This window comes from Ursus arctos, unplaced genomic scaffold (assembly GCF_023065955.2).
Source record: "Ursus arctos isolate Adak ecotype North America unplaced genomic scaffold, UrsArc2.0 scaffold_25, whole genome shotgun sequence".
Lineage (NCBI taxonomy): Eukaryota > Metazoa > Chordata > Mammalia > Carnivora > Ursidae > Ursus > Ursus arctos.
This window is the reverse complement of record NW_026622930.1, coordinates 21,574,662-21,587,955: the sequence shown is the minus strand read 5'-3', so window position 1 is coordinate 21,587,955 and position 13,294 is coordinate 21,574,662. Positions and strand designations below refer to the sequence as shown.

The 13,294-nt window shown below is 40.4% G+C and overlaps 1 protein-coding gene across 1 annotated transcript; it reads right to left on the bottom strand.

Moving 5' to 3' along the window:
- Positions 1 to 1,370: 1,370 nt before the first annotated feature.
- On the bottom strand, positions 1,371 to 12,827 carry DIO2 (iodothyronine deiodinase 2). The gene is given in 3 exon segments (XM_026519403.4): positions 1,371 to 3,188; positions 3,191 to 3,761; positions 11,936 to 12,827. Coding segments are annotated over 3 exon segments (816 nt in total). The 5' UTR covers positions 12,158 to 12,827; the 3' UTR covers positions 1,371 to 3,165.
- Positions 12,828 to 13,294: the final 467 nt, after the last annotated feature.

Genomic DNA, 13,294 nt, shown 5'->3' with positions numbered 1-13,294 from the left:
GTTACATCTTAACATCTATATCAAATATTTCTACATTATTGTGTGGGCATTCATTCATGCCCATTCAAGAAAGTCATTGTTGATTCCACTAATATTTTTTCTAAGCAATAAAATAAAGTAAGCTTGAATAGTTCCAAGACATACGTCTTTCAAACACTAAATGTTTGAGTAAATCCAGATGCTATAATATCTAATATCGCTTAGAAACTATTTCAGTAATAGACAAGCTAATTCAGTTTAAAAGGCTAAACTGATAGCTCCATGTAAACAGCCTATGGGAGACGGGATGTTTAAATCTCAATTGTTCAAAGGAACATACTTTACAAAGTATGTTTGAACAATTGTTCAAAGGAACATATTTTACAAAGACAAGATGGTGGGGTGGATATTGATGATCTAATAATTTCTGAGCATACCAGCTAAGCATTGATTCTCCTCTATTTCAACTAATGAGTTCTTGTTATGTTCATAAAAGATACACTATAGGAAATCATAAAAAATCATGTTGAGATAAATAGGTTATCTAATTACAGGTTTATCATAACTCTGGTAACACCAAGCCATTCTACATACTGTAGGATTCCTGAGCTTTGTCAATTCACTTTCTTCATTGGCCCCTAACTGCCTGTCTTCCAGAAAGTCTTCTATGTTCTATTGAACATATCTTTTTCCCTGATATTCAGCCTATGCCTTTGTATATTTACTTCCACTGCTTCATTTTTCCATTGGAATATCCTCACGGAGAGGAACTGCACACACACGACCTTCTTTTTCCTTAAACATATATCACGACTGGGTGCTTTTTCCATCATCCTTTTTTCCCAGACAACTAGCCCTGCCTTAGCCAAATCTCATCCCCCCACCAGCTTCTCTAACATCCTGTTCCATTATTGTACATGTAGAACAAAGGGGAAGTTTAAGGACAACGGGGCGAGTGTGCTGCAACCAAGTTTTCATTTTACTTTTCTAGGGTACCACATAATCTTGACACTGTTTTAAAGATAAAATTCAATGGGGCCCACTGAGCAGTCTGGAGTATAGAGTTTAACAACTGAGAACTCTGAAATAATCTGTTCTCCATGGGAATTTCCAGAAATTTGTTAGATGATGCCACATTTTCAAAATTTGCTTTGTTTCTTTGCGGGTGTGTTTTATAGACTTTAAGACATTGGAAAGGTTAAATGTTGCTGTAAAGAAAATAATCAGTTAAAATAGTACTAATGTATCTAAACAATAACTAGTGATATGACTGATACATTGCTCCAGTTCTGTTTTGTTTTTTTTTAATATACTTATGGTTCTTACACACTCAGTTCCCACCTTTTTCTTATTTCAGGCAACTAGTTCCAGAAGATATTTTCAACTTGAGATTTTTTTTTTCTATGACTTTTATTTTATGGTTCAATTATTAATGGAATGATCATAAGAACCTTTGATTGTACATATCAATACAACCATATACTGTGATTTGACAGCATCCTCAAATTTACAATAAAAAATTTATAATACAAAATTAATTGGTCTATTCTTTGGGGGTTATGATATTTAGATATTATATTATAGGTAAAACTATAGTAACTTTATTTTAAAGAGAAATATGGTGTGTGTGTGTGTATATATATATACACACACACATACATTGTGTGTATATATATAAATATATAGCATTACGATGATGATAAAGGCCTTAATTTACTAGACCTCAGCTAATTGGAACAAACGAAGACCCCAGTCCAAATTTAAATGTAAATGGGAATTCCATTTTGCCAAATTCCACGCCACTGAGGGTTGCCTTATATGAAAGCCTTCAAAATTATTAATGAGAATTGTCTCAAACTAACTTTCTCTTCCTCTATTTTGTAACTGAAGAAATGTTTATGCACCTATTATTCATTATAGTTCACCTAGTTTGGGAGGAGAACAGTGCTATAGCTGAATGGCCAGGGCACCTACCTCCCACAGCAGCTGAGAATATACTTATATATATTAAAGAGAATATATTATGAAGAATGTACTACCCAGCTCAGCCACCATCATGGAGACTGAGAAACCAAGAATGAGTGGGGCCACATCATAACTGTAGGAATGGAGAGGGACAGACCAGCACCACCAGACCTACTGGTTTTCCATTTAATCAGTATCATGGGGTATAATTCACCCACTGAAAATATACATAAACTTGTTTCAAAAAGAAATTATTTCTACCAAAGAATCCTCATAATTACAAATAATGAAGTACGTTTTTTTCCCCTTTCCATCCCTCTTTCTCCCTCAATCGAGGAGTATATCATAAATACATTGATTTCATGTGTATATTCTCAATGCTAATTTCAGTTGAGCTGCTTCTTTTTCTGGCCCATGCATGTTTTATGTTTCCCTGTTTCTGTGACTAACAAATTAGTCCCACTCTCTATAGCTTCAAGGTGAAACTCTGTGAAGCCTCCTCATCCTTCTGCCTCCTGTCCCTAGCTTGTCAATTTGATTTTCTTCTAGGGCTTTCCCCACCTGCCTAGAAAGGAACCCTCAGATTTCAGATAATCATCCTAATCCTCTGGGTAGGGATCATTCTTGATATCTGCAAATACACCTGTGAGTTCTGGGATGTTTAGACTGGCATAGAGCACCACATGGCTAGAAGCTAGAACAGCAGAAACTACTCGAACATTGTTAAACACGAAAGCCTTAACCACAAGGACTGGGCTCAAGGACTCGTTATAAGCAAATATTTGGGAACTTTCCAGATGGGCTCTATCCGTGCTGAATAAAGCATAGGCAATATCCCTTATACTAATAAGGACAATAGTTCCCTAACATAGTAGTTATTCAGGTAAGTCTTTTCTTCAAGTCCCAAAGCATGCATCAGCTGTATTACTTCTTTCCCAAGGCAGAATGAACACATGTTGAAACAGGGTTTCTTCCTCTCCATCTTGGGATCTTTTCACCCCGGGGGGCTCTTCACTAGGAAGAGTTGTCCTGGGGCTACTATTTAGCCAAACTCCATTTGAGTGGTAAAAGGAGCATGAAGATGTTAGAGGTTTATGTTCTTCTGACATGTAAATTTCCGTCTTTCAGCAAGACAATGGGACTCCGTTGAAATAGTGGATTCAGTTCTTAGTTTCCTTTTCTTTACATAATTAAAAAAAAAACTCTTTTACCATCATACCTTTAACCAGCTAATCTAGATTTCATCTTTTGCTGAAATTCTTCTCCAGCCAACGCCGGACTTCTTGAAGGTTGTAGCAGAAGGGACCCTTTCCTCCCAGATAAGCAATTTTCTGTCTCTGCACAATACACACACGTTCAAAGGCTACCCCATAAGCTACATTGGCATTATTGTCCATGCGGTCAGCCACAACTCGGCACTGGGGCGGCAAGGAGAAATGCTCCAGAAGCTGGTGGGCTGCTGCACATCGGTCTTCCTGGTTCCGGTGCTTCTTCACTTCAAAAGACAAAGAAGAATCACCAGGCACTGCCCAACCATCTGAAGGATGAGCCTCATCAATGTAGACCAACAGGAAGTCAGCCACTGATGAGAACTCTTCCACCAGTTTGCTGAAGGCTGGCAGCTGGCTGGTAAAAGGAGGTCAAGTGGCTGAGCCAAAGTTGACCACCAGTGGGCGCTCGGGGCTGGCAAAGTCAAGAAGGTGGCACTCGGCTCCATCAACCATCGTCACCTGGGCACCATTTCTACCGTTGTCACCTCCTTCAGAATTGGAGACATGCACCACACTGGAATTGGGGGCATCTTCACCCAATTTCACCTGGTGGTGAACAAAAGAAAAAAGGGAGAGAATACCGTATGAAATGCACTGTCACTCCATTTCACCGTATCCAAAAACACCTGGCTCTCATCAAATGTGGTATTTCCTTCAGAGGATATCATTAACATATATTGATTTAAGTAAAGAGGCATCATGGCAGGTAATGTAAAAAATGGCCCTAAAAGAGTAGAAGTCCTTTTCATTCTGTATAGTCACTGAGGATAATTGTTTTCATCATCGAAGGCACCTTGGTGAACTCTCTTCATCATTACATTGAGGCTGGTATTCTCTACCACCCTTTCTTTGCTGTCAGTGGTTAGCACACATTATATAACAAATGATTAATTGGCTTCATTTTAAAAGTTAAAAGTGAATGGTTTACTTTAAGAGAAATTATCAGAGTTGTGGGAGTTAGGTACCACCTTCTGAATTTTAAAATACTCCCGAAAGACCTTTTTATTCTTGCATGATGCTAATTCATTTAATCTCAACCAACGGTCAATGATCCCAATGAGATGTATTTCTGGCCGGAGCTAGAAAACCTGGGCTCTGCCATTTACTGGAAGAGCTACTCCAACTTCACGTCTTCAGTGCCTCGGCTCTTCCATCTGTAAAATGGTGATAATAGTGCCTGCCTTCCTTGGATAGTTATAGGGTGATAACATAAGAAAATGAGCTCTTGTACGCTATAAATCATCTTGTGGGTATAGGTGGCATTATTAAATGCCACCCAAACATGTGAAACAGCATACCATCTTTCTGGGAAATTCTACATTTTAAAAAAAGATTATCCTTAGAAATGATTTGAGCTCTTCTCAATATGATGTCCTTCCTGGAGGTTTCTTGAGCTGCTGCTGACTTTCAGGTTTCCTACAACTAGAACCTTACCATTTCCATAGAGCAAATTATTAACAAAAACATGCAATTATTCCAGAATTCTTTTAATTCCTCATTTTTCATGTGTTTTTGGTTTGGTTTTATTTTCTTGTTTTTATCTAGGAAATCACAAACCATTTACTTGTCTATCATACATTCTATTAGCAAGCTCCTCTGAACTATAAAATATTCAGGCAGGTATAGAAGAAGGTATGCAAGAAAATTGTTCCACGTGTCCCTTTGCAAGTGGTTTAAATAGCTGAACACAGACTGAAGGAAAGTTTGCTGGCCTTTGGATCTGTAAATTGATAGTAAAAAGCTGGCAACGTAAAAGAACCAATTACTTCAGTTTGAATTAACACAATCGGATCTTCCCCTAGAATGGTTTAATCAAAGCCAATAACATTAGGGACAACTTACGACAGCCCAGTTGATTTTTATACACTATACTTAATATTACAAAACACTTCCAACTGGATCGACTTATTCCCTTCATATAAATACAGCCACACATAACACTGCTAGTAATTGAAGGAAGTCACTTAGAAGTAGATGTTAAAGACCCAACAATCCAAACTGATGTAAAATACTCAAGGGCTTTTATTCAGAAGCTTCTATCTAATGTGAATGCATAACTCATTTTAACTGTAGAGAAAGAAGTAAAGAAGTTCTTTCTCTCCCTTCTGAAAAATCCTAGCAATGCAGATTTGAAATGATACTATTAGTTTTTCTAAAAAATCTTAGAATAACAACCTTCGTTTTTAAAAAAGGAAGCTGTTGGTATGATTTAAATAAATACGTTTTCAGTTAGTATCAGGGAGAAAGTTACTTTATTGATATTAATTTTCTTGGTTAATTTGCAAGCTACACTAGATGGAGAATCTCTTAAGCCACTTTCAGCCGGGTTATTTTATACGTGATAAATAATACCTCACTCATCTCTGAGGTGTTAAAATATACTTACAATTTAAAAATACACATTTTAAAGGTATCATAAACCTTTTAATCTACGGGTACTTCTTATACTTCTTTGTAGATCTAGGTTGTGGGTAGCATTACCATTACCTTCTCATTAGATTTTCCCCACTTAAAGTACAGGTAACAATTCCAGGAGGGCTGCTTTCAACAGTATTGTGCTGTGTTCCTCAATATACTGTCATGTAAAGATCGGAACGCATTCAGACGAGTCTAAATCCATGAACTGTCCTAGTGACTTCTTGTTAAGTAAGCAGCCCATACGAAGGAGAAAAATCATCTCTGGACTGTAGACTTGGAGGTTCTTGGTAGGTGAAAACAACCATCTGTTGCTGGAGTCATTTTAAAGACCTCTGACGCCCCTAACTCTCACCCAAGCAGAACTGCTGATCCTTGCATTATTCTGGATTATTCAACTGAGTAATCAAATCTGATGCTTCAGTCACAGGTGACTCTCTTATTACCTGTGGTTAATTTTCTTGGAAAGTTAAAGCACCTTCTCCTTCTTCCAGGGACACATAGTTCAGCCATATAATTCTTTTCAAAATACAGACTAGTCTACCTCAGAAAATTTCAAACAAGTATAATACATTCACTCTAAAATTTAAAAAGTTACCAAATACATAATGTGTGTGTGTGTGTGTGTGTGTGTGTGTGTGTGTGTGTGTGTGTGTAGTGCTGTGTGTGTAGTGCCAGGGGCAGGGCTGGCATTTTGTTAAGCTGGGAATTTTGCTGAGTGACTTACTGAATGAATGATAGCTATTATAATCCTAGGAGTAGGGGTCAATGAAGAAAGTTACACTTAATAATAATCTTGACCTGCAATGAACATAACTGTGCTTGGCTGATGGATATGCTCACTGAGTCAGACAATTTGGAAATGTAAATCCTGGAGCCCTATTGTAGAGTTCTGCCATCATCAACACCAAATACTATCAATCTGTTCTTGATTATCTCTGCTGGTCTGTGTATGAAATGAAAGTAGCCAATCCTCTTTATTTTGCTAAGCAGCCTCTTTATTTTGCTAAGCAGCCATGGGACCCTACTGCAGATTGGAAAGTCATAAGCAGATATCTTGTTCATGAGGGTGACTAGGTTAGAGAAAATGTGTAGGTAAGACCGATGACATTAATAACCCTATGAAGGATAAAAAGCCACACCCATTATTTGTAAGTCCCAACGTAAGCAGACCAGTGGTCTGCTTTTGTAAACCTCATCTACTAACTGTGAAAAACTTGTCCATTTTGCTAGAACGTTCTGATGACAACTTAGCAATGATAAAGAAAAAATAAACTTTAGAAATTTAAGAAATGAAAGTTCCCTTTAAACTACAAAAATAAATCTTTTAAGAGGACATTATTGTCCTTTCTCAATTGCCATTTGAGGCCAATGTCATTTCTCATCTTTCCATTTGATCTCCGTGACAATTAAATTCCTATTATGACCAGAGTTTCAAATGAAGACTTTCTTGGTTTGCTCAGTTGTATGCCCTGCTGAGACGGAATGGGAGAATCACCATTGTCTTCAATGATGGAAGATTCTTTGCTTTCCCCAGGAGCAAAGCATTCCTTGACAAAGAGCCAGAATGATGAAGAAAATAAAGTTCGTCCCACAATAACATTTGGGCTGCAGGAAAGACACTCAACAAAAACAAGTTATCCCCTGGTACTCCCAAACTTTGTTTTAATTTCCCACAGTGGCACAGAAAGTCTCCTGGCCACAAGTTACCTATCATCTTAATTTCTCCTTCTTAGAGGGTTTGTGTTTGGTTTTTGTCCTTAATGAGACATATTTGCCAAAGAGGCATTCAAAAGGCATTTTTTACTCTTGCGGAAGAGTAATTAGGTCGGTACCTCTTTCCCTGCCAGCATTAGCTGCTCTAAAGAGAACCCTGCCCAGTATTTAATGCCCAAACACAAGAAGCATCATTTCCACTAATTGGTCTTGAAGTTCCGATGTTCCCAAAGGGTCCCTTTATTTTGCAAGGATCAGAAAGGACATACGTAAAATGTAATATCGTCATCACTGACTTTCTCTCTCATCTGCGCTATTAGTTGTCCTTTCTTATGTTTGTGTAATCAACATCAACACACCACCAACAAGGGAGGTAAATAAAGGGTTGCATTTTTACAACACAGGGCATCTCTAGGCAGAGCGCAAATGTTGCGATAGCCATATTTATGAATATGAACAAGAGTGTAAATATATGGCATATGAATTTGACTCCCTTGATGATGGCATTCCTTTTCCTGACAGTGTTCAGTGCATGAGGAAAAGGATAATACTGCTTTAGCATGTGGACTGTGAAATGCAGGGCAAGGGGAAAAAAGAACCATTCATCAAGCAGAAGCTGGAAGTAGAGCATATACTACTAACCTTGTTTTTTTTTTTTTTTTTTTTTTTTTTGCCCTTTCCACAGCCTGAGAAAGGCTTCTGGACAAAATATCACCTAATCTCATGATAGGAAGTAAGACAAATGATAAAAATGGGGGTGGGTGGGTGGGTGTGTGGCAGAACAATATTTACACATCCTTCTTGCTACCCAAAGCCCTGCAATGGCTTTATTAACCATCAAGAAACTTCAGATTCTTTGACATAAAGACCAGGCTACATCAGTGTCCTTACAAACATGGCCAAACAATTATTAAGCAGCGATTTACCCATTTACTTTCAGATTGGCCAAATAAACCAGGTTGGAGAGGGAGCTACCTACTCTTTCCTCTGAGTCCGATTCCCTTTTGGTCCTTCTCCTTCCGATTTGTGCCTTGCAAACGTAGCTCTGAGCTCTATCACTTCCTACTGTTTTATCTAAGTGATGGATAAGCACTGGCTGTGGCTCCTTTGTGTTCCTTTGGGACCGTTTCTCTCTTAAAAGGGCCATTTTCCATTGTAGAAATTAGTGTCAAAAGGTTTGAGGTGAATGAAGAGGAGGAGGAGATCAGAGACCCTTTCAAAACCAAAATTATGTGTTCAAATGAATATGTTTTCTGTGCTCCTGCAACATTAGCTAACCTGCTTGTCAGCATCTATACGGTGTGTTTACTTTTACACATCATTTAGGTACGAGCCAGGCTCCCAGACAGGGTGGTTTGCTTATTGGTTGCATTTTTGAGTCCTGGAGCACGAGCACAAGGATGCAGTGTTAGATGCAATGACACAGATTAGGAAAACTTAAAGAACACACATCTGGTGTTCACCTCTGTCACAAGTTTCCGTAGACTTTATTTTTCATCAAAACCATGCACGGAACTCCCTCTAACCAAGCGCAAGTTCTCTTGAAAGGTTTCCCTCTGAAGTTAATGTTAAAGCCCATTCAATATTTTAATGTAGATGGGTTGTTTTATTTTATTCTGTTGATTTCCTTGCGGCCTCCTGCCGGAGCCAAATACAGGGATAGCACTGCTAGAGCACTTTTTCTAAATATCTTCCCAAATATCTGACCTTCCACAAAGGGAATTAGGAAGGACGTGCCTAACGTATCACAGGTGCCCAAACCCCTTCACCGGGAAAACTCTGCTTCTGCAGGTGGCAGCCTCAAACCAACGCAAGTCAGGATTGTGAAATATGGTGGTGCTGTGTCACACAGAGCCGCCTGCAGTGTGGCCCTACATCGGCTACACCCAAAGACAGTGGCACAGATGACAACAGCAGCCCGGAAAGTGATTCAACCTGTTCCAGAGATTCGGCGTGACCCTTAAATGCCACCACAGCTACCACCACCTTGTCATACTTGGGAGACAGAAGGAGACCTAAAATCAAGGCAAGCTGTGTTCACAACGTTTCTATTAATTAAACACCCAGTCCAGTCTTGTCTCTGGATATATGGGTTCTTGAGTTGCTTCTTCTCATGGTATCTATTATATAAACCATGAAAAGCAAACATAAGAACATCAGTTGTGAACTTGGTCACTAATCAAATCAATAGAAACAATACTGGAGAAGAATACATAAGCCATATGCGAAAGAAAAGAAAAGAAAAGAAAAGAAAAGAAAAGAAAAGAAAAGAAAAGAAAGAGAAAAAGAAAAATCACTTGTCCTTGTCAATTTCTTGGTCTACAAATCAAAAAATTGGAACACTATATAGTAGTGAAAAAAATAAATAATAAAGTTTCTTGAAGAGGAATTTGTTTTTCCCTTTTTATTCCAATAAGCTGGCTTAAGAGGAGAGACACTCTCACTTAATACTTGTGGGTAACAGCACAGCCCCCATATTTTACGTGAGATATTTATACAAAAGCATATATGCATATAAGTAAAATTCTTCCAAGTGGTGACTTTCCTTTTATAGGCAAAAAGTCAATTATCTTTCAAAGAAATAAGAGCTTAATATGCTGAGTTCAAGCCACTGGCATGGCCATGTTATCTTCCTAATACCTACAAAGTACAGATGTCAATGAGGGAACTTGCCAATTAATAACGTGCCTGACATACATGGCATTCTCCACCCTCTTCTGAAGTCTTCACTCCCAAATCAAAACATAAAAAGTTCACAGTCAGTAATACATTGGTGGGAATGTATTACTCCCTCCATCAACTCCCTCCATCAACTCCCCTTCGCCCAGCATATGTAACATAAAGGAGATTATATGGTTAGAACTGTAAGCATTGTTTCCTATTATTATAAAGGAACTTTCACTTACTGAAAAGAGCTCTTACCATTCTTTGGCCTTCAGGACAACACATGCAGACCTTCCACAGGTAACTTTTGATAACAAAGATGTGTGATATAGTAAAACGCCCCTAACTCATGATGAATATTTCCTTCTTGAATACTTGTTTCACTTTCAGTGGAACAAGCCTACTCTGGATTCTTTGTGACTAGAAGTTACTTCTGTTCCTTTCCTGGTGCGTAGATGTCTTTTTCTAGAGCTTATTGATGGGGGACTCATTCCCTTCCCCCTCCCTGATTCTGAGTTTTCACCCTGTTTCTGAGGTGTCGCTTGTCTATAATGTACCACTTCACTGGCTTCCCTACGCCTCCCAAACTCCCTTGCTTGGCATCTCGGACAAGGTCCCCCGTACGGTTAGGGAAAACCAAGGTTGTCTACTTTGACTGCAACTTCTGCCAAATGAGTCCGTTCTTCTTAATGAAGCCCAGAGATCTTTAGGGCTCATGTGGGCGGGCACAGGGACAACCAACAAAGGGGCATTTCCCCTCTGCCCCTTGAGATCTGAGTTGCGGATGTCCTACCAACATCTCCAAGGAGCCAAAAGGCTGGGATGTCAGTAAGTCTTAGGAACGACAATCAGCCACTCTGGTTCTGAGCAGCAGCCCCAGACGTGAGTTCCACAGCTAAGTGAGGCCACTGCTCCAGTGCTCCAGACGCGTGTTCTACCAGTTTTGAGACCATAACGAACCATAGACTTATCTGCTCTTTCTAGGACAACTTGTTTTCCTTTTAGAGGGCAAATGTGGTTTCCCCTACAAAGTCTGGATTTCTGACAGCTAGTTCTCAGCTCTCTCTTTTTTTGCAAATTGATATCCAGTAACCCGGGACTCGGGACTCGTTGCCTGATAACCACTTCAAAGGGTTCAAATCAAATAAGTCACGGGGATGAAAAGTGTAGCATAGGGAATATAGTAATTTTGTAATAACTTTGTATGGTGACAGATGGTAACCACACGTATCATGGTGAACATTTCTTAATATATGTAACTGTCGAATCACCATGTTGGACACCTGTTCATTGTATGTCAACTATTCTTCAATGACAAAAATGTCCGTGTAGAGGAGGACACTGCACGCAGGGCTGCTGTCATTAACTCTTACCTCTACCAGGAAGGAGGGGGCTATTATGCCAAACCACACAGGCTGTGACCATTTTCTTACATCTTGCCAACTCTGAGGGTTCTGCGCAGCATTTTCTTTTTTTGCCCTTGCTTCTCCGTGCCCACCACTGAACCGTCTTTCCCCACGCACCTCTGCGTTTATCAAGCAGAACGTCAAACTCCCAGTTCGTGGTGAGAGCAGGTTAAACGCAGCAGTCTCCCCTCCCCCGACACTTTCTGACTTTTCCCCAAGTTGTCTAACCGACACAAATATCCTCTACTCCAAAATTGCAGCGAGACAGGAATGACCCTTATTAGAAAGCCTCCTCACTAGGTCACGCAGAGTCATGACGGCTTAATACCTGTCACCCGCAAATCCAGCCTGTGTGACAGGTGTGGAAGGTGCAGGCAGGAGCTCCCCGGAACGTAACCACCAGCCCCCCCAAATAGAGCTCCACGGTCCCAGCCCAGGGCTCCCCAGGGGCTGCCGTCCCTGGCTTGCCAGCCCCTGCCCCTGCTGACCGCGGGAGAAGCCCCTGTCGGAGCAGCTCACCTGCTTGTAGGCATCGAGGAGGAAGCTCTTCCAGATGCAGCGCATTCCCTCTGAGGTCAGCATGCGCCTCCACTCCCCGCGAGTGGACTTGGAGCGGCTCAGCAGCAGCACCACGTGCTTGAGGAGAATGACCGAGTCATAGAGTGCCAGGAAGAGGCAGTTGGAGAAAAAAACTGGCAGAATTTGCAGTGTGATCAGCAAGTCTACGCTGAGGATGCCCATCTTCTCTGCCTCCCAGTCAGTTCCCTTGTGCGCTCTGGTTCCCCTTCACCCTCTTATTTAAAAGGGGGGTGGTGATAGAGGGGGTGGGGGAGATAAAGGGGAAGGCCGGGGGTGGGGGGAGAAGGAGAAAAACTAAATTAAAAGGAAGCCCAAGTTGTCTCCTCTTTCAAAGAAGCAGAAATGGCAAGACCAAGTCCAGTCTCTCCAGCCCAGCAGTTGGAGTGTGCCCATCAATTCATTCAATTCGGAGCTGCTGCTTTTTTTTTTTTTCAGGATTTAAGATGTTAAAAAAAAAAAAAAAAAAAAAACCACACACACAAACTGGCGTCCCCGTCCCTAATCCAGTTACCCCTCTCAGAGTCGGTTAAAGACGGGCAGTCCTACTTTCATTTCCAAGCACCTATGAGACTGTGGCAGAGACTGCAAAATTTTCTTTAGCTTTTCATTGTCTCTATGTTCAGAAACGTAGCCTGTTTCCTTCTTGAATTGCCAGAGTTTTAAAAAATGTGCTTTAAGGGTAGTTTTTCCCCTTCTTTACTCCGTTTTACACACACTTTCTGTTCTCCTTCTCCCAGGCTGTCTCTCTCTCCCTTCCCCAGGAGCGACTGACTCCTCTTTTCCTCACTCCCTCTGGCTTTTCCTTCGTGCTATCTGTCTGTGGTGCACAGTGCCTCTCTCTCTGCAGCCCAGTGAGTCTCCCTGAAGCCTTTTATACATTCCCTGGCTAATTGCTGCAATAGAGAAATGAAAGCCTAATCTTGGTAAAGATCTTGACGTCATTGAGAAAGAGGGCTTTACTTTGGCCAGAACTGCAGTGAATAGAAAAGCAAAACTCGACAACTTTTTTTTTTTTTTTAGAAAGGGGGGGGTTGGTAGAGGGACAGTGGAATTTTGCTTTGTGATTTAAAAAGAGGGAGAGAGAGAGAAAAAAAAATTAATACCTTTGACAGTTTTCAGGAAATGCTTCCAGACTTTGGGAAAACTAATTTAATGTAACTTGTAAATTGATAGGGAAACACTCTCTCCTCTGATGATGATGATTGTTACCGTTCATTTATGAGGGGGGTTTGGAAAGCAAGGATACTGGATGGCAGGTAGAAAAGAGGAAGAGTACTCAGGGATGGTCTCTGTTCTATT